This window comes from Pseudochaenichthys georgianus, chromosome 12, assembly GCF_902827115.2.
Source record: "Pseudochaenichthys georgianus chromosome 12, fPseGeo1.2, whole genome shotgun sequence".
Classification (NCBI taxonomy): Eukaryota; Metazoa; Chordata; class Actinopteri; order Perciformes; family Channichthyidae; genus Pseudochaenichthys; species Pseudochaenichthys georgianus.
The window spans coordinates 27,533,095-27,557,029 of record NC_047514.1 but is presented as its reverse complement, the minus strand read 5'-3'; the positions used below and the strand labels follow the sequence as shown (position 1 = coordinate 27,557,029).

Below are 23,935 nucleotides of genomic sequence, written 5' to 3'. Positions count from 1 at the left end.
GCCCCCCCTCTCTCTGAGCCAGAACACAGCAGGAAGCACAGAGCTGTCACTGTGTTCACCTGGTGCACGGACAATCTGACACATTATTCTATCAAATCAGTTAAATTAATCAAGTTTTGGTCTATCATTTTGATAAAGATTAACTTCATTTGCAGCAACACTGAATGTAAACTATTTGTATCTATTCATTTATTTCAACTCACTTGCAAAATTCTCATTCAAGGTAACTGTCTTATTGCAAGTCCTTTTGGATGATAACTGTAACGTCATTTAATACAGTTTTTAAGAAATGGCGCAAAATGGAAGTATCTGGTTTTGGTGCCTCAGAAGGATTACCATCACCACTCTTGCACCATGGATCGTTTCTTACCAGCTGCCTCTGTTTGGGCGGCAGAGCAGGGGGCAGCACGGGCTCGTGCACCGAGTCGGTGCTGCTGAAGGAGTCGTTGAAGCAGTACACCTCCTGGAAGCGCTTGTTGCGCTGCTCGTAGATGCTCTCGCTCTGCGGCATCTGGTAGAACATGGAGGGCTGCGGCTCCGAGTAGTCCTCCACAAACTGCATGTACTGGAGGACTGGGGGGGGCAAAGATTGGTCAACATTTATCATTTATTTCAATCAACAAATTAATGAATTGACTTCTTTCATCAGAACATTTTGCTTTCTAAATATATGTATATATTCCATTTTGGTATTCAAGTTAAATACAGTATGTACCTTCTAATTATTTGACTTACGAGTTATTATGTAAAAGAAAATACGTCGAAGTGACAAAGGCTAAGATATCTCAACCTTTTGTCCCTATATGGGTCAAGCTACCAAAACACTAAATCCTACATTTCCCATAATGCCACTCCAATTAACACCCATCTACTTTACATGACCACTTTGGACAAAAGATCTCATTAAAATAATATTTATTATTTTTTTGGTCGTTTTTTTGGTCATCCTTTACAAATGTTATGGTCTGCCTCTGAAAAGAGAATAAACTATCTATGGATTTGTAAATGTGTTTATGACTAGTAAACAAGGAAATTAAGCTATTCTTAGTTTGGAGGGAGAGAGAAACTTGAATTCATAAGTTTATAGTGTATATTCAACTTCTAACAGCTAAGAGAGTCTGGGGAACTCAGTGGTTAAATGAAGCATATTGCCCGCCCTAATGTAGTCATACAGAAGTATTTCAGGAAGGGCTGACTGGATATCATGACATAATACAGTAGCCTGAGAGGAAGTGATGTATCGGGTGTGACAGGAAATGACCACATGTTGCCCTCTGTGCCCCTGCAGCCAAGCCCATTGTAGCACTTCCTGGTTTTCACTTCCTGCTTTTATTCTCACTGGAATATTTCTTTGACATGAGCTACGCTTCAATTAATTTATTATCAATGCATCCCACCTCATCCCTTCCCTTCCTTTATTCTTCCCTACATGCCTAATCTAAATCAAACTTTATTTATATAGCACTTTTCATACACAAAGCAAACTCAAAGTGCTTCACAAACCAAACAGACAATTTACAAACATTACACATAATACTATCTCCCCCTTCTCAGGTAATAACCAGAGTACACATAGCTTTGTGATTCAAAAGAACACTTAATACCAACGCAGGACTGTCAAATAATAACACAAAAAATGTATAAATAAAAGAAAAATAAATAAGATGAGGATAAAATACAATTCAGTTAAAAGCCAAATTAAAAGGTGGGGTCTTGAGTTTACTCTTAAAAGTATGAACTACCCCCCCCCCCTCCACTTACTGTGTCTGCTCTTTTTCTCTGGTAGTGGGGGGGGGCTAGAGGCAACATCTGCGTTCTCGCCAGTGAGGTACTGGGAGACAAACACCCCTCCGTTTGTCTGTGGCATGGGGGAGATGGGGGTGAAGAGGGGGAACGGTGGCGTGGGGTGCAGCTCCTCTTCTGATAGGTTATCATATTGGGAGGGGTACCGCTCATACAGCACCCTGGACCCCCCGTCGGGGAAGGGCGACGGGGTGCTGCGGCGCTTCTTCTGGGGGAGGGCGGGGGGAGCACTGAGGCGGGACAACAGCAGGGGGTTGGGGTGGTGGGTCTGGGGGGTCCAGTATTCTGGCTGCTGCTGGGGAGGGGGGGCACTGAAGCGGGGGTGTGAGGGGTGCTGTCCGGGGACGGGGGAGGAGGACTCGCTGTGAGACTCGGGCAGGGGGCTCAGGCACCCCCCCACTGGGATGGGGGGCAGGTTCTCCCCCGCCGACAGGTCCTGGTGCAGGAAGTCGTAGTCCGGGTCGTAACTCTCTGTGTTGTCTGTGCAGGGGAGAAGAGGCGCCATTTAATCATCGTTTATTCAGATTTAACCTTCACCGAACAGGTGAGGGGGGGAAATAATAACGGCACATTAACAAAGGTTTGTCAAGGGTTGGGTTCTTAGAGTTTTGGATCTGGTTCCCTGTTGGCAGGATACCCTGATTTGATAAGCTCTGTTTATGAAGGATCTGGAACAGGGTAGAACATATGAAGTAAACATAACCAGCAGGGAATACTGCGTTCAAAATGACGCGTTGTCTGAGTTTCTGTTACGTTTATAGTCTGGTCAATTTTCTCTTTGTAAGCTGGTGTTAAAAAGTGTGTGTTTAGTTTGAGAATATATAATAAAAATCACTTGTGATGCCGCTGTGAGTGACGACTCAGGAGGAATCATAGCAACATATCTAAGTATCAACTAAATAGTAATGTGTTTTATTAAAATAAAGTGTAAATGTAAGCATGATACACCTTTTTATGTAGAAGCAGGTCACTGAACATTAGTACTTTTTTAAACTTTAAAATCTATTTACAACTCTTGAGAGTTATAAACACCAAGTCAGTGGTACCAAAAGGATATATGGAATAAAGCAAAGCTTAATCCCTGCCTACTTATAACCTAGAAACTGCTTTTAAGAATAATATTTCTGAATATAAAGAAAAACTATCAACCATGGTGGCAGCTGATCTAAAATAAAACCGCAGCAAACATCTCCCCTTTATTCGGCTCGCAGCTGCTCATTTCAGGTCACATGCCACCATGACAGATGTGTGAACCTTAATTAGGCTGTCATATTGTTTCTTAGCCAACAAAGCAAATTACAGATCTAATATCCAATATTTAGTGTAGTCATTCATAAAGGTTCACAGCGGCGATAGATGACCTAGTTGAGTTGAATTGATTGGGATCAGATCAGCGTGTTTGATGCTAGATTCAGATTTGTCATGGAACCCTGACTGGCTTTGTCTCCGTAGCCTTACCAAGCGTCTCACAGCTGGTGTTACGAGAACACTGACCACTGTCCTGCTCCATGGAGGAGAGCTGCTCGTCCGACTTGCTGAGCTTCCCCATGCTGCTGCAGGGCGAGAGGCGTGGAGAGTCCCCCCCGTACGACTGGCTCCCCCCGGAGAACCGCCTCTGCAGGAACTCCTGCTCATAGTCCTGCTGCTGCACACACACAAACATTTAGCGTTTTATTTTATCAAAAAAACATTTAGCGCTTTATTTTATACAGGTACTGGAGGTACCCTATTACCCAGTGTTCCCCCACCACTGGTCTGTGGGTCATTTGGTCAGAAAGATTGTAAAACATATTGTATTGATCATCAGTCTGAAATATGTTATATATTGTAAAATCAATGCAGAATATCCCGAGAAAACTAAATGACTGGACATAAGGAAACGACTTCAGGTGTCATTGTCTCCCCTTATATTGGAGCGGCTTGTTGCAGAGACACAAGCTTAGTTCTCCCACTAATTCTGTGTAATGGTGAGTCAGTGTTTCCCCTAGGATGGAGTCATAGCAGCGGTGCTACTGCTAAGGCACGTGGGCTCAGCATAATGTGAGCGCGGAGCGCGTGTTATCTTTTAGTGTGTGCGCGTGGGAAGTGCGCCCCGCCCATTTGTTTCTGTGTGTCTGCCAGCACAAGAAAGGCTCTTGAGGCCTAGTACCAGGGCCGGTTCGAGACAATTTGCTGCCCGAGGTGAGATTTTATATATAAAGAATAAATGAAAAATCTCTACAAACGGCAAATACACTACAAAAACAGAAACTTATTTGCATAGGTCATATATGTCAAAATGGCTACAAATGTATTCAGTATTGTATGAACATGTTTTAATTGGGGGGTGGACGTCACATCCTCTAGGGGGGTCTGGGGGTATGCCCGCCCGGGAAGATTTATATATATTTGTATATAGGGGAAACACTGAGTTGTATTTCTCATGCACCTTGTGTTTGTTGTTATGCCGGTCGTATCATTTTACTTCGTCTTATTTAACTTCACACCTTGAAGGCCGGTCGGTGAAAATATTGTCTACATGAAACCGGTCTGTGGTGCAAAAAAGGTTTGGGACAGCTGCTATAAAGGACCCTGATCCCTCACCTGTCTGTGGACGCTGCAGGGTAAACTGGAGCCGCGACTCATCGGGGCCACGACCGCAACCCGCGTGGGTGAGGGGGCCGACTGCCGCTTCTTAGGGGGGAGAGCTGGGGGAGGGCTAATAACAGAAGAGAAACAGCAGAATAAAACAACACATATGTCCAAGAGGCAAACTCAATACAGACAATCAGGCAAGCACGCAAAACACGCTCCGTCGTCAGGCATGTATGCACACACAGATCCATGTATGAATACATGAACACACACATTGTCATCCCTCCAGTGTAGCAGTGAGATGAGAGTGAGGGTGTTTCATGTTAGCCTCTCTCAGATATGACATGGAGCCGTCCTGCTTTCCAAACGTAAAGTCAGTGAGTTAATACGGGGAACACAAGGCACCATGATATGGAGGCCAGCAGAAACACATCGGGTCAGTCACACACTCATGCACCGCCCGCAATTCTGATTGGATGCTGAGTTCTTCAGGGAAAGTCCAGGATAACACAACGTTTGGGATGATGCAACCATGCAAGTCAAAAACATCCAATCCAGAAGCTTAATGCGGGTCTAGGGTGGGATGTTATGGTGGAGACAGGTGGTCCTGAGGGCTAACATACTTCTCCTTCTGAGAGGATCTCCTTTGGCCCGCGCCAGCACTCAACTGTGCTCTGTTCCCAGAATCCAAAGGGAAACCAAAGAAGGAACAAAGTGAGAGAGATGGCAGACAGAGTAAGAAAGGAAAGGACAGAGCAAACCACAAAAAGTGTGCTATTTTTAAAGTGTCAAGTGTGGGAATTACGAAAGATTTTCACGAGTCTGAAAGTCACGGCAATACACAGAAAATATTTTTGGAAAATGAAAGACATTTATGGAACTCCCTCTACCCACAACCTAAAAACATTGTTCCCCTTTTGCTATTTGGAGAAACCTTTCAGAGAATTCTAAAAATAAGTTCCATTCCTCTATTCAAAGTGATGAACATCTCCAGAATAGACACTTCTGCTTTAGTGCAAAGGGTCACAACATTTCTGTGGACACGTCCTGCCATCATCAGGATTAAAGTGAATACTCTCACATGACTGACGTGAGAAACGGCTAGCTTGACATTATGGTACAGATGTGAGAAATAAAGCCTGATGTGAAAAATACTGGAAGGATCACGTAAGAAATAACAGACTCACAAAATGATGTTAATAATGAATCCTTTAATTATGCAAAAAGACATAAATATATGACTTGTGAGTTTTTAATTTAAGACTGTTTCCAACTAAAAATGATACAATGTGTCCTTTCCGTGATAATATTGTTGGTTCTTATCAAATGTAAGGCAAAGTGATTCCAGCTTGTTTTTGTATAATCTTTGTTCCAGTTTTAACCACATTTCTAAGATTGTTGGGATAATGCTGTGGATTACAATAATTGTGTCCAGGATGCTTGTTGAAAAACGTAAACCTTATACCTTGAACTGAGACAAATATTCATACTCAGTCTTGGCAAAAATGTGAACCTTCAGGGGTGTCAAACTCAAGGCCCGGGGGCCAAATCCGGCCCGCGACTTCATTTTATGTGGCCCCACAAGATCTTGCAAAGAATATAATATGTTTATTATACGGTTACATGCTACTTTACAGAAGCACGTTGCCCATAAACGACATGTCCCACAATGCATCTCAAATTATATTTTTTCTCAGAATTAGACTTTTTTTGTCAAAATATGCCTTTTTCTAAAAAATAAAAAAATAAATCAAAATGTGACATTCTTACTGAAGAGACTTGCAATTATTTGCCCTAGACTTGCTTTCAGGCGTAGTTAATTATGAAGTTATAATAATAATCCAATGCAGAGGCAATAATAGCCGCGTTCACACTGTGGTACTTTTCCCACAAAGGTTCATGCGAACTTAGTTCATGAGAACTCTTTAGTTCTCATGAACTAAGTACAGATCGCGTTCACACCAGAAAAAGTCCCTGGGGGAGGATTAGGCAAATGAAGCCGCTGACGTCACTTCTTCTTCTTCTGCTTTGGGTTTACTGGCAGGCCGCAACCCACTTCACGGCGTATACTGCCGCCCAAAGTCCCCGGCCGGAAGTCCCCGGAGTTGGGGAAGGCTTCAGTAGAAGCTGCTGGGAGTCCCAGCAGCTTCTACTGAAGCCTTCCGAGTAAATCGCCAGAACGCCGACACCTCCTCATCTCCACCGCTCCCATGTTTTATTTTGTGTTGCCATAAGTTAGTCTCTATGCGTTTCTGCGCTGGGCTAATGCTAATGCTAATAATGCTAATGCGAGGATAATAAAATGGCGGCTTCACAAAACTTTTTGGGAGTTTTACGGGGCGTGGTTTGCAATCCGCCCAGCCAATCAGGAATATAGCTCTTTTCTCACAAAAGAGCCGCTCGAAAGTCCCTGCTCTCTAGCAGGGACTTTCGAGGGGGTAAAAAGGTTCGCATGAACTACTTTTAGTACCGGCTCTTTTTGGTGTGAACGCGATCATGAACTAAGTTCGCATGAACCTTTGTGGGAAAAGTACCGCAGTGTGAACGCGGCTATTGTAATACAATACATTATTTTATATATATTCAATATTTATATATGTATTTTTGGTCTTAAAGTTACAACCGGCCCTTTGAGTGCAACCATAATACTGATGTGGCCCGTGGTGAAATTGAGTTTGACACCCCTGCTTTAAGAATCACTAATGCTCCACGAGGTCCTACTTCCTCAGCACTGTTTGACTAAAGAGGAAGCTTTGGTGAGATTTGTTGTACCACAGTTTTACGGAAATTAATCGATGGGTCAGATTGTAATATTAAAGTGTGTGACGTCCTCACCTGAGCTCTGCCATTTTGGCCTCAGGCAGGGGGGGTTTGGGAGGGGCCACCTCCTCCTCTGGTATTTCAGAAGCCTCCTCTGCAGGGGGGGCAGCCGGAGCCGTCTGAGGGGAGACCTCCTGCTCCAGACCTATGGAGGGCAGCTCCGACGACACGCTGCTGCACACAGAAAGCATTCTGAGTCAGGAGAATACTGCAAGTGTGTGGTTGAGTTCTAATTTGTATCTCAACCTTGGTAATAAAGAATATATGATTCACTGCGGTCTCCGTTCATAAAGCCCACAGAGAACAACACCTTAAGAACGCTCAGCACAAAGTGTCTATGTGCGCTGTAGTAGTCCTCTGTACAGAGAACTGTAGTGTCGCAGCAGACGCACATTAATAATATCCGCTGGAGCATCATAAACACGTCTGATAGTGTCAGTGCAGTCGGATTCTCTTGAAGCCTGGTCGTCTTTTCCTAAGTCCTTTTGAATTCTCCTAGCCACTATTCCTCAACCCTGTTCACACAGAGGTCAAGGAATAGTGTTTAGGAAAAGACAATAGGAGCTGATTTTTTGACAATTCGACCGCAATCTGTGTTTTTATTCTGCAGGGCATGCTGGGTACTCACCTCTCTGCTGGGGGAGTGGGTGGGGCTGGTTTGTTAGGGGTGGTGGGCGACGGCTGCTCCTGTTTCTCTATGGTCAGCTTCACCAATTCCTGTTTGAAGAAAAAGCCAGTTTCCGTTGCTGCCAATGCAAAAACATCACAGGAGGGTTTTTACAACGGCAGCCAGATTTTTATTTCAATGTTTTGCTAATTTGAAACACATTTCAACACAATCAGTGCGGTAAATAATGCGTACGAATGCTTGTTTGAAGAAGGGAGATCCAATTGTTGGAATAAATTAAATAATTATAATAGAGCCAGGCAAAAAAACCAATGTAGAAAAGTGGATTGAATGATGGCATTTGTGTTGGTTTCATGTATGAATGTGAGGAAGCTTACATCACATCTGTGTCGGGCTATTTCTCAGTTTCTTCAGAAAGAAGAAGAGCCGTATGGGTTGAAGTCACAAGCTTAATGTACGTCATTATGTATTTGCTAAATCTGTTTCCATTGCACTTTCGTAGCCCCGCTTCTTGTATCAATACACCAACTTTTCAATTTCTGCCAAGTTCTAATGCGTTTTCCGCAACATTTCAAGATAAGTTTTCAAATGAAGCCGTTTCCACTCAGGCGTTGGTTTGATGTGCACAGTGTTAACGCATTCAACAGGTGGTCCACATCATGTCCCCCATCAGCAGAGGGCTCACCTTCACTCCGTCCAGCACGGCTTTGATGACGCTGGTGACCGACGCCACGTTCTCTTTGTCCTCCAGGTCGATGCCGTCCAGCATCACCTGGTCCGCCCAACGGATGAGGTTGGCCAGACTCTGGTAGACGCGATTATGGCAGGAAGACAGCGCCGAACTATGGACAGGGGGTGAGAGGAAGAAACATGGCCACAGATTGTATATTGTATATAAATGAAATGGTACAAGGCGAGTTATTACATCTAAACCGGGAACAGGTCAGCAATCAGGAAGCTATATATTGTTGGAATGACTGTTTTCAAATGTCATTGTTGGTAAATAAATGGTTGAAGCTATGAATCATAAGGGCAAGTATGAATAAAGGATTTTAAATACACAGTTCTCAACTTTGAATATATTGTTTGTCGTATTTAATTTCATTGTACTGTGCTCAGTTTCTTGAGTATTTATATTTTGAGTAAATATTGTCTTTGTTTTAATTTGTTACAATAGTCTTTTTATAATAGTACTATTTTTTGCTCCTTTAAAAAAAGAAAAAGATTCTTCTTTCTGTGTCTTTGTTTTTATTTCTCCCAAAGCAAATTCCTCAAGAAAAAGGACAACAGGGAGGTGTGGAAAAAAATCTACAAGACAAGCACATGTTAGAGAGGAGGTGACACAAATCACACGTATGATACACTTCCATCCATCAAGCAGCCATTAAACTGCATACGTCAGGTATGCCTACAGGCTAGCTGGGGGGTTGGGATAAGTTCAGTGGTGTGGACAGAAGAATGTTGAAGTGGGTGTTGTTCCTGCCTGCAGTGAGAGGTGCTTTCAGACCAAGGTGTGGCTCAGGCCTGCAGCAACACGCTGAGGCTGATTCAGAGCTGCAACATCCCTGCACTGTCTCTACAGCGAGCGGGAGACGACTCAGCTGTGGGGGTGAACGGGGGGGATTTTAAGGAGAGTGGAGCAGTGGAGAGGATTGACCCACGAAGAAGTGTGCCATGTGTAATCAGCATCATATTCATAAGATCACCATATGGTTGTAGCTTTGCCTCTGTCCTGTGAGGACCGAATATGTCTAAAAAAGTCAACCTGTCTCAGAAAGACAGCCCTGTCTTCAGTTTAAAGATATGATCCAGAGTCCCGTTTACATTTTATACTTCATTTAAGAAATATGACAGTTCCCATACATAAAGGGAAACGTCACCCTTCAATTAATCACAAACAATCAGTGAGCAAACATGGAGACGTTTGTTTTTTAATGGACAGCAACACTGTAATCTGAAAAGTAACTAAAGCTGTCCGATAGCTGTTGAGGAGTAAGAGTATACACTTAGAAATAGAAATAGAAATAAATCGAGTATGAGAAATTAAGTGTAGTACTTGGCCGTGCAAATAGCAATAGTGGAATGATAAAGTCTGCAGTCAGTGCAGACATGAGTGGGATACACTAATCTTTTGGCAAATAAGCACTTTAATCAACTCCCCACCGTGTGCCAGGGCAGCGGATAGCAGTTACACCCACTGCTGACCTACTTCTTTTCAAATATTGATTCAAATCACTGCAGCCGCTGGAACACTGTGGTGCACTGTGCATGTTTCGCCGATGGAAAAACTAACTTATTCACACGTGAGCGTAACATTCCTCTTGGTCACACAGTGGTAACACGGTGTACAGTAGCGTGTTTGCCAAAAAAACATGAACTTCTACGGTGATTTATCGAGGTTCGACTGCGTTAGACTGAGGTCGAATCCCAAATGCAGGTTTCTCCTCAGGGCTGCAGCAGCAATCCATCAGTGTGGCTAAACACAGGGCCGAGAGACACAGAATCTGTCCTCTGACCTGCATACTTTCATCTGTCCTGACGGATGGGGAGACAAAGACAGAGAGTCCCAACATGTCTTGAAATGTCAGCAGCTAAGGTTACTAACAAAGAAAGGGTTTGCTTTCCACAGAGTGAATATCTGTTGGTATCTCTGCAAGGTGAAGTCTTTCTACCTCGGAGGTAACATTTCTGATAAACATACCACGTACAAACTGACCAACATAAATGAAATGCTTCAGCATCAAAGTCCAGGATGTTGTCCGTCATAACGTATTATCAATCTTCACCAGCTACTCAACACGCTGTCGTCTTCCTCACACTTGTTTTCACATGTCCTGCTTGCATACCAGCTACGTTAGGGGGGGGCACGTCAGGAGGCAAGCATGATGAGAACGGAACCACAAAGGGCACACGATGAGTTATTACATCTACATACAACCGGGAAAAGGACAGCAATCGGGAAGCTATACCGAGTTGGAATGATTGTTTTTAAACTTCCCGTTTGGTAAATAAATGTATAACGGTTGAAGTATGTCCAAAATACATAAAATAAGGAACTAAAGATACATTTAAAAATATCTACCTTGTGCTATGAATCATAAGGGCAAGTGGGAATGAAGGTTTTTAAATAAACAGCTCAGCTTCCACTTTAATTATAGTGTTTGTCATATTTCAATTTAATGAACTGTCCTCAGTTTCTTGTATATTTATATTTGTGTACATATTATCATATTTGCTATTTTTGGCTCCTTTTAAAAACAGCAACGCATTCTTCTTTCCTCGTAAATGTAAACCTACGTGGTGATGAACAGGACTGTGACTGAATGTAGCATTTACATTTCCCTTTGGACCCACCTGTGCTGGATCCGGGCCTCCACCTGCACCAGAGGCAGGATGGCCTCCAGCACCTTGCTGGCAGAGCCGGGCAGCATCTCCAGAACCTTCTTCTCCACCACCATCTTATCCACGATGGTCTTGAAGTAGCGCAGAGCACTGACCACATCCTTCTCGTGCTCCTCCAGCCGACTCACCTTCTAACAACACAGAAAAGTACCTCAGAACCAGGTAATACAAAAACAACTTTATGCTAAACCACCTTTCCAACTAAACGAACCGAGTATTCAGAGGAATATTAACCCTTATCTCTTTTTTCAGATTTTTTAACATCTGATCTGCAAATTCAGGTATTCCATTATTTGGGACTATAATGAACAGCACACACACTTTAATGGAATGTGCCATCTTACGTTTAAAAAGAAAACAAAAGGTTTTTCTATTAAGGAGTCATCCATTCATTATCTTTCTAAAACTATGTATGTATCACTACATTGTTACAAGTTGTATGTGTGTTATATTTGATCAACTCCAACTCCCAGAGAACAGGAGAGTCAGTCACCGCCTTAACTCGGAGCAACATGCACAGGAGTGAAGTACACTACAAATATATTTGAATGTATTTCTCACTTTTGAAAGCGGCCAGCCACGCATTGACCGGCACACAAACGGTTATCTGAGATTGATCTGCCGATTACAGCTCAAGCAAAGGGATTGCCGATTGATCAGTACAGCTCTACTTTTCCATATCCAGACCCGCACAGCAGCCGGAGCTCTCTCCTGTGGTTCTAGTAGTACCACAGTCTGCCTGCAGTTAGAGGATCCATCTATCAAGTGCTGTGGCCCTGAGTCACCCTGGGGCGACAGCAGCTTCTCTCTCACAGCACGGGCTTCTGGGGAATATACTCATTACCCAGAGAGCCTTAAGAGCCAGCGGAGCAGTTCATGCAGGAAGCGGCCCATTCCATTCATGCCTTCATAGGTGTACACCTGCTCTAGTTTAGACTCCGCGGCCAGAAGCTGTGGGCACCAGCGGGGAAACTCACGCACACACCAACGACAACGGGAGCAGAAAACACTAAAGTGGAAAACAATCGTCTCACAAGCACACGGAGAAAGGTGGGAAGGATACACGTCTATTTCCCGGCACACACACCTTGTTGGAAGGTTTCTCGGTGCTCTTGGCTGCCGGCTCGGGCTGCAGCTGCTTGCCCTTCTTGGATGGAGTCCTCTTGATCTTGGGAGAGTGGAACTTGTCCATCAGTTTCATGGTGAAGGAGGACAGATGGGACCGCTGCGAGTCTGTGGACAGAGGGAGAGCAGAGCACGAAGAGCGGTCAGGTTTAGTGGCTCCTCAGGGGGGTAGACATGAGATCCACACACACACACACACACACACACACACACACACACACACACACACACACACACACACACACCACACACACACACACACACACACACACACACACACACACACACACACACACACACACACACACACACACACACACACACACACACACACACACACACACACACACACACACACACACACACACACACACACACACACACACACACACACACACACACACACACACACACACACACACACACACACACACACACACACACACACACACACACACACACACACACACACACACACACACACACACACACACACACACGAGCGGAACAAAGGACCACACAGCAACCGAGCTCACTCACGGTCTCCCTTCACCTCAGTGAATCAGAAGATGAATGATACCAACACCCGTGTGAGCTGGCAGGAAGGGTGTTATACCTCCACCTGCGTTAATCTCTCCTCGGCCCGACAGCAGCGGGATCAGACATTCCACCACGGTGATCAGCGTAAAAAACAGAGTGCTGAATAAAGAACACCTTTATTTAGGAATTTAAAAAAAAGCTATCTTTTTTTACTTTTATATTAAATTGATCACTATTTATTTTGAAGGCTATTTTGGGAACATGGTGATAATTATATATCAGGGATTGAGCACTAGCACAGGAGAGCTCCAGTTGGAACCTTGTTCTTATGGTATTGTATTATAGGGATGCATATCGTTGACTTTTTTACGATACCAATACCACTGAACGATACCGATACTCAACCGATACATATCGTGATACTTTGAAAATGTATCATCCCACAATTACTTCCATGAAGCACTTTACGATATAGTTAACATGTCAAATGAATATTAAATTAAATTGTGGGACTTCTTGGACCTTTTAGTGCTGAAAAAACAATGAAAGATACATAAGAAATATGAAGAAAACCGATTATGGAATATCTTTTATAACACATCAGGTGTGCCGCGTGGACAGCACATCTTGTCAATGCAAACAGACCGTTATAGCACCGTTATAATTACTGTTAAACCTGAGATTCCACTAGAGAACAAATACATCATAGAATAAAGGTCATGAGATCTCGGCATTGCACAAACAAACACATCTCATCTTTAAATCAACATCTGCCTTCACTGGTGAGAGAAAACAAGTCCCATCAGTTCATCTGTGGGACTTACCTTTCTAGTACTGAACAAACGATGACAAATACATCAAATATGAAGAAAAACGATGCAATCTCATTTATAACACCCGCCATCACGGGCCACGGAATCACTTTTAAAATTAAATTAAAAAAAATAAAATCGGATCCGATTTCGGTACGGTATACCGTAGCCACCGGTAACCGGTATTTCGGTAATACCGGATCCCGGTATGCATCCCTAGCAACAGATGATATGCACAGAGGATGTTCTCGCCTGGACATTGGACATGTTCCCTGCCTGAGACCTACTCACTGGTGCCCCAGAGCAGAGTTATGTTTTAAAGGTCTCCCATATATACTCTTTTCCAACAAGATATTATCGGTCTCAGATATGTACAAAACATGTCTCTGAAGTGTTTGGCTCAAAATACCAAACAGTTCATGCAGCGTGCCTCACACCCCTCTGTGCCCGCCCCGTTGCAGACACGAGCAAACGCATTTAGCACGACAGGAGACCTTTAAGTGAAGTCAGTTTTATTTCGCAGCTCCATGCACCGTCCACCCTCCCTGCCTCCACCCTCTCTGCCTCCACCCTCCACCCCTAATCCCCATCATCCCTTACTGAGAGCAGAAGCCAAAGTTTGCTGAGGCCGCCAAAGACATACACGTGTGTGTGTGTGTGTGTGTGTGTGTGTGTGTGTCTCATTAAAAAGCTTGATGAGAACCAGTGTAGCTTCCTTCCGATTCTAAAACAAGAGAAGAAGCATCCATGACCCCTCAGGCTGTGAGAAAAGATATATGCTGTTACAGGTTTCCAATTCAATAAAGTAAAAGAGATCCTGAACATGCATCGCACACACGGGACCAATCTGCACCTCACCTCATTCCTAATATGCAAACAGGTTCAGTCACTCGCATATACATGACAGGCACATTTGTTGTCTTCCATAAATGTCAGCTTTAATCTAATGTTAGAAAACAAGACGAATGTCATTTTTTACAGCCCGGTTATTTCACCATAAGGACAACACCACTTTGTCGAAAAGACATTCATTATCCATTTTCTGTTCTAACTATGAGTAGAGTAAAAAGGTAAAACATTAGATGTTTACAGAGTCAGTCTGGTGACTCGATGCAGCGAAGCCCCTGCAGAAGGTGACTACCGCCCGCCCCCCTTAACAGCTGTTTGGATCAATACTGTACTGCAGCCACAGGGGATGCTGTGCTGCATCAGCTACACACACTCTGAATATCAGTGAGGGGGGGCTGACAGTGTGAGCATGTCTTCTCTCGCGCCCTGAGGCCATACAGCACATACCTGAGTTAGCCAGTCTTGCTGCTATCCTGGCAAAGGTTTAGAGCACACGGTGAGCTTATGATTGCAAAGCTGCCTCCGTACAGTCTCCCATAATCCCCTCTGTTCGACCTTGTTTTTCACATATTCCTGGCAAAAATGCAGGACGTTGGCGAACCTCATGATATCCTGGACCCACTCAACCCTACGCTATGAAGACAAACCTTAAATCAGGGTATAGGTCATTTCATATCTGGATACTAAAATATCTATACTGCATGCATTTTGGTAAGTCAAGTATAAAATACATTTACAGTATTAGTCTATTTAAATATCCACATGAAGCCTATTTAAATATAAAATAGTTGAGTATATTCCCAGTTGATTAGGAACAAAGATGAACATAGCAGTTTTGAAGAGTAGTAATAGAGAAAAGAATAAGAAATATTGTTCAGCTATTGATGACCATCTCTCCATGTATGCATACAACATGATTGGGAGTATGTATGCAACAGTTGAACAGCAAAGTTGAATGAATAATAAATAGAATCCTGCACACTGTTCACAATTTATTTGAACCTACACTAAGGTTCCAAGTGGAGCTCTACAGATCATTCTCAGCCATTATTATGACCATAGCTGTATGCACTAGGGAGTATGCACTAGGGAGTATGCACTAGGGTGTATGCACTAGGGATGGGAACGATTCATCGAATATTCAAAATTATTCAGGTATTTGAATATGAGAATAATAATATGAATTATTATTTTTTGGGAGGGGTGGCAAAGTTGATTACATATGATCAAATGGAACAATTCAATGTATACGACAGTGCCATAGCTAAGTGTGTCAGGTCTAAAGGTGTGTGTTGCTCCGCTCACCGGCCCCTCACAGCGGGCAGAGCTGCAGGTGCGGACCTCTCTCTCTCTCGCGTCCGGTTATACTTCACTTTATAGGATATGTACATTTCGGTTACTCGGTTAACCGTTTTTGGGGGTCGAATATTTGAATATACATTTGCTTTCAAATGCCCATCCCTCGTATGCACTACTGCATGCTGGTAATAAAGATCAAATGTAAAAGAAGCTTGTGACAGAAAGTTTTCCAATTGTTCGGTCGGGCAAATAAACCTGCAATCTTCAAATGATATTCTCTCAATCATTTCACATTTCATTTTCCGACTAAATAGGTTAGTGTTCTTCTGACCAAGGGGTTTGAGCCTTTCGACCACGTACATGCACAGAAACCTGTATAGCACTACACGAGAGGGGGAAACCCAGAAAGCAGAACGGGGCCTCTTCAAGAATGTATCATGATATTCCAATCTATGATTTCATCACCATGTGATTGCGTTGAGAGACCAGGAATGAGCACGTTGAATAATGGCCCAGAAGGAGTGTGTGTGAGTTTACAGCTGCAGACTTCAGCTCTGAGTCACTGCCCCCCCACGCACGATCGATACAGCCCCCCCGCTCAGCTGTTCATCATGCACACTGTCTCCTCGCGCCACCTCCCCTCCAGCCTTGCACTTCACTTCTGAGTACAGAAAGCAGCCCCCCCGCCCCCTCTGGAGTTCACAGGAAGTCTGGCTCAGCATGGACATGACATCATCAACAGGGTGAAAGAGACAGCATTCAGTGGAGTGTTATCGTCACGTATGCCTCTCAGTCAAGTCAAACCTCAAAGGAGCTTTATTGGTAGGACCATATCAAAAACATAGTATTGCCAAAGCATGATGTACACGGTGTTACAACACCAACATAACAACACTAAACATACATGGTAACGATACATGTGGCACAACAGCAACACATTACACATACATGCCAACAACAGTAACTTAGAATAACATTTCAAAACAAGTCTGTGTGTGTGTGTGTGTGTGTGTGTGTGTGTGTGTGTGCGCGCACACCCCTCTATCCCTCCAGCCGTTGCTCCACCAGCCCCCTCCCCAGATAGGATGTGGTGAGGTCACTGGTTGTAATGTCTCTTACACTGATCGGACTTAGTCATGGGCTGAAAGAAAGACTGGATAAAGCTCACAGGGAACGCGTTTCTAACCTTGACTTCCTGCAGCTGCCCAGACCACAGCATGCCTTTCTGCCCATGCAGGGAGAAGTGTTCAAATACTTTAGCCTTCTAGGGTAAAATGACTTATAATCATCTGTTATAGTAATATCAATATCACTAAAGGTTCAACTGTATTAGCTTCTAAATATACTTGAAGTAACACAGGTATGCAGAGGCCCATTTCAGAAACAGAAATACTATTGGACTCGTGTTGTTGATCACTACATTAATGGTAATGTCTTAATTACTTTTTATACTGCTGGGTATGTCAACTTCTAAAATATAATATTAGTTTAGATTATAATAAATAAATGTTTACATATTCACATAACGAGTAACTTAAGTTGTTTAATAAATATATTAAAGTAGGTATCAACGTGTAATGGAGTAGAAGTATAAAGTAGCATAACATAGAAATACTCAAAGAAAGTATCAAGAAATTGTACTTGGTAAGTAAACTTGCTTTCTGCTGCTTTTTCTTATTCGACTGAATTCTTTAGAGCCAAGATGTCTATTTGTACAGCTGTTTAGAGAAACAGTGAAACTGATTTTTATATTCCTAGTGTAAAAAAAGAACATTACAAATAAAACATTCTCCCATTAGATTCTTGCCAATCGGTCCCCCCACAGGCCGGCCCCCTCCTTTACAACACACTACAGGCAGCAGAGCTGAACAGAGCAGTGTGGTCGCACTGCCATACAGGGGAGGGCTGACTCCTCTGCACACGCACTGCACACTGCAGCCTCAGTGTGACTTCACACCTCTGCAGCTAATACTCCTGTAAATGTCACAGCAATGAAAAATATGATAAACTAAAATGGCAGATTTGCTCCAAGGCCATGGTGCGTTCATGTGTTCATGTGTGGTCCTCTTGCCTAGTTGGGATGCATGCCGTGCTTCCAACTTTGGTTTGTGTTTAAAGTTGAAACATGTTCTACCGCCCGCCATGTTTCTGCGTAATATGGCGTGGATGTTTTAGTCTGCTTTTCAGAGGGTGCTTTCACATTCCCAGAGGAAGTATTCTTTTAAATTGACGCCACAAAATGGAGCACACATTCCCTTTCTCGCGACGTTAGTGCCCATGCCTCACCCTTTCACGAAGTTTCACAAAATGCGAGCGGCGACCCAGCTGACCAAGGGTCCAAGCGGACAGCGGATACTCCTCCTCTGCAGCTCGTGTTCCTTATTCCTTTCGGATGGGGATTATGAACTCAGTGAACATTTTTCACGAGGCTATTAAGGGCATATGGTAAATAGAACCAGGGACTCAGTATGATAAGATGCTTTAGAATAAACACTAGTGTAGCATTTAGGAAGTAAACATTAGTTGGGAACAACACACACACACACACACACACACACACACACACACACACACACACACACACACACACACACACACACACACACACACACACACACACACACACACACACACACACACACACACACACACACACACACACACACACACACACACACACACACACACACACACACACACACACACACACACACACACACACACACACACACACACACACACACACACACACACACACACACACACCACACACACACACACACACACACACACACACACACACACACACACACACACACACACGACGTGCAGTCAGTTACTTCAGAGTGCCACCAGGACCCGTAGCTGGCAGTGATCTGTGAACACAACTGGAGAGCGCCGACACATGATCCTGTCCAGATCTGACTGAAGAGCTGACAGGCGGCAGATTGATCTGTTCTAGTTCAGTACAGGTGTGATCTATACAGGACAGCTGGTCACCGCCCCCCCACCCACACACGCTCTAGGAATAGGATGAAATCTGGGTGGAGGGATACAGCTGTCACCTCCTGCTGAACTCCCTCGGTGAGAGCTCTGCTCGATGCACGTATGAGGACCTGTTGAGCCTGTGAGAACATTTAAAGGAGAGTCGCAGAGGTCACAGAGGTCACTGTACCAACGGCTGAGGAAGACCCTCCTCTGAACGGTGTGTTCAGGAGAAGGTTAAAATGATCCTCTCCAAAAAGTAGGAAGAGACAGTTAGCGGAACGGATGTGTGGAGAATGAACAGACTGCCTTAACTAGGTTTGTGATCAGTTCCTCCACTCGACTGAGAACATCTTGGCCTTTCCATGTAGGGTAGAGATGAACAAAAAGACCGCGATCATTCAACCCCTCCTTTAAGCATTGGCTTGACCCAATATGTTGCAATTTAGAAAAAACTATTCCGATGATGTCCTTCTTTCTTTCAAGAACTATAACTGACAGCATTTTTTATTACTTATTTCCCTGGAAAATGTTATTGTATGAGGAGGACCAAAGATTGACCTAAAATAAAAGTCCTCAAGGAAAAAAAAAAGGAAATGAAAAGTAATTGCAATATCCCACTTAATTTAACACATTGTATACATCTTTGTCTAGCTCTGAGAGAAGGTCCTAAATATCATATTTAAATAAATGGCGCCTAAACCGACATTAAACTTAAAGATGGAAGCGGAAAATATGAACAAAATGATACATTTTTCCAGAAGCAGGTGCAACATTCCTACATGACACCTACTGCACTTAATGCACCTCATGTTGGACACTTGGCAACACATTGAGTTGGATCCCTGTATCATGGTTTGGTCGCATCGGCAGATACGTGCTAATCCAAAATGTTGCTCTCGGCACAAAATGTGTGAAAATGGGAGAAACCTCGCTCTGCGTTACATGTAAATAGACAGTGCATTAAAGACTGCTGCAATGGGGCCTTATGTGTCCATACAAGCAGCACAGTGAGTGAAATAACTGCCTGCTGTTAAACAGCCAAGGAGCATATCTCCACAGGCAGGAGAGAGAGGGGCGAGAGCCTGAGGCACGCGAGAGGAACAATGAGGAAAGAGAAAAGTCCAACAGGAAATACTTAAGTGCTCCGTGAATTATTTATCCTCCCCATTGTAGTGGCTGGATTCCTGCTGGCTCTGTTCAATCTTCAATAGGGCTCCTCTTCATGTGCTCAGCCATCAGCCAGCAGCCCTGTAGTGTGAGGATGGCGGGAAGAGAGGGGGCGCTGCTCGGCACCGTGGCCCTGTCAATGGCTGACTGCAGAAGTCATGGAGGAAGAAGTCCAGCGGAGAGTTTTACAGTTTTCCTGCTGTGCTGTTTGAGCAGTGTTGTGCTAGTTAGTGAAAACCAGTAACTAGTTACCATTACTAGTTACTTCATTTCAAAACTAACGCAGTAACGGAGTAACGCACCATGTAGTAACGGTAACTGAGTTACTGAATTTAAAAAGTAATGCGTTAGAGTACTAGTTACTGCCAAAAATAACGGCGTTACAGTAACTTTGTAACGCGTTAGTCCCAACACTGTGTTTGAGTATTCCCTTCAACAGAGAGCCAGTGGAGTCGCTGAGGAACTGAATGAGATGCAGGGGACACTAATGGCGCATTTCCACTGCAGGGCCTCGTGCGGCTTAGTACGGTAGTTAGGCCTTGGTAGGCCAGGCTCACTTTATGCTGCGTTCCCATTACAGTTAAGCAGCTGGGGCAGTAACTATAGTAACGCAGTGTAGGTGGAGCCGTGACGTCATCTTCAACGTGAACCACAGAAAACCAATATCAGCCGTTAGCTGTTAGCACTCAGAGCTCACAGCTCCTCATATCTGCTCAGAAACTAGACAAAAGTTAAACGAGTACAAACCACAGCCTGTCTGTGTCATGGAGAATACAGTCGCTGGTTTATTTATGTCTGGAGGCCGTTGTTGTGAGTGTGGACGGTCGGAGCATATATAACGTTAGCTTAGCCAATCTCCATTCAGAAAACCAACCAGCTTGTAACAACGCATTTTAAAAGGGTGTTTCTCTGCCGTCTGTCTGCAGACTTGTCAAAGCATTAATTCATGGTCTTTACTAACCGGTATCAGTATGTTGTTACTTCTGCATCATTTTACAACTAAATCACGGTAAAAATATGTTCATCTTGTTGTAGTTGTCGCCCCCTTGCCAGCGATTCTCTCTAGTTTAGCATATTCAGCCCGGTTGTTGGCCCGGACAGAACCTGGATTTTGGAGAGCCAGAAAAACTGTGAAACAGTACCCGTTAGCCGGAACTACCCCTAGTGGAAACGCTACAAAAAACGGGCCGGGTTTGGCACGGCGCCCTTAAACCGTGCTACGCGCTGCAGTGTAAATGTGCCAGAAGTGCTCATACACTCATCATCTATTGTATGTCACTTAACAAATGAGTGGAGGAGACACAGCAGATGGTTTTCATGGGGTAAATCTAATTATCAATGCAAATTGGAAAGTACTGGATTTCACTTCCCAATGACTTCTGGAGATCGACTATAAACATGAAGGGAAACTCATTTTGAATTGGCATCTTTGTAAATACATTCGATAATGAACTATAAGTCATGTTATCTGAACGACTGACTGAAAGCAGTGCTTCATTTCATAATTCCAAATTCCTTTCAAACATTAGAATTGTAAGTTGCAGTATCTAGTTCAGTTCTTGTCTGGAAGAAGATGTTGCGTGCCTTTTGTTTGTGAAAAGATCAAGTGCAGATATTGCGTTTCAAGCCTTTCAAATGTGGAGATTTCCTGTTTTCTCTGTTTTATATCCTATTCAAAGTAAATATCTTTGGGTTTTGGTTCAATAGATAAATAATAGGAATATAAGTGGATAATAAAATAAATAGTGTGTAACTGCACTACAACTAAGACAAATAATAAACGTGAAATCCATCTTAGCTAATATTTTATTCTGCTAATAACGTACACAAACATTCCCCTTTTTGTGTCAATCATTATTAACCGCCGTTGGTCAGATATCAGTGGAGAACAGACGGCCAGGTCAACCATGGCTAACAGAGATCTATAACACCGGTCCATATTACAAAACAGCCAACAGGAAGGATCCATACCTGCTCACTGAGAGCAGGTATGGATGACCCCCACTCAGCCGGACATGAAGACAGTAAAGTAACCTGAGTGCCATCTGCGCTCAGCTCCAACCACAGAGGTGACACAGGAGACTGATTGGCTGCTGATTGAGAACACATGCACACGGGGAAATCCTGCTCTGTAACCAAGACATCATAACCTTTCACACACCAAGATACAAACAATACCAAAAGTCACACCCTTCTCTCACCTTCAGCCAAAACAAGCTCATGAAAGTGGGCGAATAACATTCAACATGCAAATGGTGTTCTGATTCCCCAACACCATGTTGTGAAAGAATCCAGTGTGACGCATCTACAGAGGGTACTGACGCTGGAATTATCTGCGGAGATGAAAATATGTTGCACTAAAGGATAATAAGCAACACGCAGCGTGCAGAGGCACATAACAAACCCAGCCTAATCTCTGGTGACACGCCTCACTTGTCTGTTTGGGTCCCTATTATCCAGGAGAAACAGCTGCATCACATTCTCATACATCATTAGATTTCCACAAAACCAACAGTGGAGTTTAAAGAACAGATCCACCATTTATCAAATCACATTAGGATTGTGCATGAGTTAAAAGGCTCAAATGAAGTGTGCATTTCCATGAAGCCCACAGAGCCATTATCCATCCGTGATCTTCCATCAGGAACACAGCAGGAATAAAAGCACAGCTCAAAGCAATGTTGTGCAACAATATTTTGGAAGTCACATGTTTGTTCTGCGGGAGAAACACATGGTTTGAGGCAGAATAGTGAGGAAAATACACATTGTTACAAAGTCACAACGGGCTTAAATAAACCTCTGTACTTGAACTGAAGGCTGCTGAGGTCAGAGGAGACTACGCACGCTTCCATAATTACACCGCCTGCAGATGAGATGTGGTGGAGGACGTGTAGATATTTGGGGCAGTGGGTCAATGTGAAGACTGAAAATGAAACGGAGTAAATGACAAGTCTTTCTCAGACATTTACATTTATCTAGCAGGAGAAACGCGTCCTCTGACCAGAACAAATGCTGCAGTGTTGGTATTCATGACAACATTACATTGAATCAAATGCTGTCGATTAACACGGCTGGCCTTTTACCGTCTTATTAAATGCAAGCCAATAAAGTTTACGACAAAACAAAACAAAACAAGAATGAGAAAAAGTGTTATACTTTCTTGTCTGTTTTGAAGTAGTGTTCCATCCTTTTGTTACACACTACCAAGCAAAGGCTTTTGGATTAGACCTGTTTGTATTAGTCAAATATGAAATCACTTTCCAACAGTATGAGGCATTAGTTATTGCTTTAGTGTTAAGGTTTACAATACAGATGGGAGCCTTTGAACTCTATACAACTATTGTGAGTATTTTATTAAATCAACCACAAGCGAATGGTGAGGTGTGTCAATATAAAAACGCTGTATAAAGATATGATGCATGTTCCTGGTGCATAAGGAAGAGAAACAAATCAGTAACTCCTGCAGGGACTTCCTGCAGCACCACCGGAGGGAAGCTGGCTTTACCTTGTGGTTGTTCTAAGGCCTCGGCCACACGAGGACGAAAACGGTCGTTTGCGTTACTGTTTAGTGTCATATAGACCGTTCGGCCACACGAGGTGGACGACAGAATACGGCACTAAATGACTGCGGGAAACGATAAAGGGTCCCAAGGTGGATAGAACGGCATACGCAACGCTCTGGGGGTCCAACGGCTCCGTGTGTACGCCCTATACCATCATTTTCTGATGATGATGAGGCAATAGCCCCGCCTCTCCCCACCTCTGCTGCTCACCCCCGCGTCAAAGTAAACTGCACACTGAATTCAGATTATTTATCTTTCTCTCGATATGGACCTACACGCGAGTGAAGTCTAATCTGACAGGACGGAGACACCTCTCAAACTAAATTGTTATAAATATGTTTATTTTTACTGTCGGCCGGGTCACT

The 23,935-nt window shown here is 43.6% G+C and overlaps 1 protein-coding gene across 10 annotated transcripts in view; it reads right to left on the bottom strand.

Moving 5' to 3' along the window:
• The window catches only part of rapgef1b (Rap guanine nucleotide exchange factor (GEF) 1b), a 67,040-nt gene that overhangs the window by 18,230 nt on the left and 24,875 nt on the right, over positions 1–23,935 (bottom strand). For 5 of the 10 annotated variants that reach the window (XM_034095429.2, XM_034095431.2, XM_034095436.1 and 2 more), the window contains exons 2-11: positions 12,315–12,460; positions 11,180–11,358; positions 8,511–8,667; positions 7,826–7,914; positions 7,213–7,371; positions 5,001–5,051; positions 4,387–4,501; positions 3,262–3,448; positions 1,762–2,283; positions 371–573 (exon numbers count right to left, since the gene is read on the bottom strand). In XM_034095429.2, coding sequence (XP_033951320.1) covers positions 371–573; positions 1,762–2,283; positions 3,262–3,448; positions 4,387–4,501; positions 5,001–5,051; positions 7,213–7,371; positions 7,826–7,914; positions 8,511–8,667; positions 11,180–11,358; positions 12,315–12,460 — 1,808 coding nt within the window. The remainder of the gene's footprint in view (positions 1–370; positions 574–1,761; positions 2,284–3,261; positions 3,449–4,386; positions 4,502–5,000; positions 5,052–7,212; positions 7,372–7,825; positions 7,915–8,510; positions 8,668–11,179; positions 11,359–12,314; positions 12,461–23,935) is intronic. The other 5 variants (XM_034095433.1, XM_034095435.1, XM_034095432.2 and 2 more) reach the window with 4 other exon arrangements.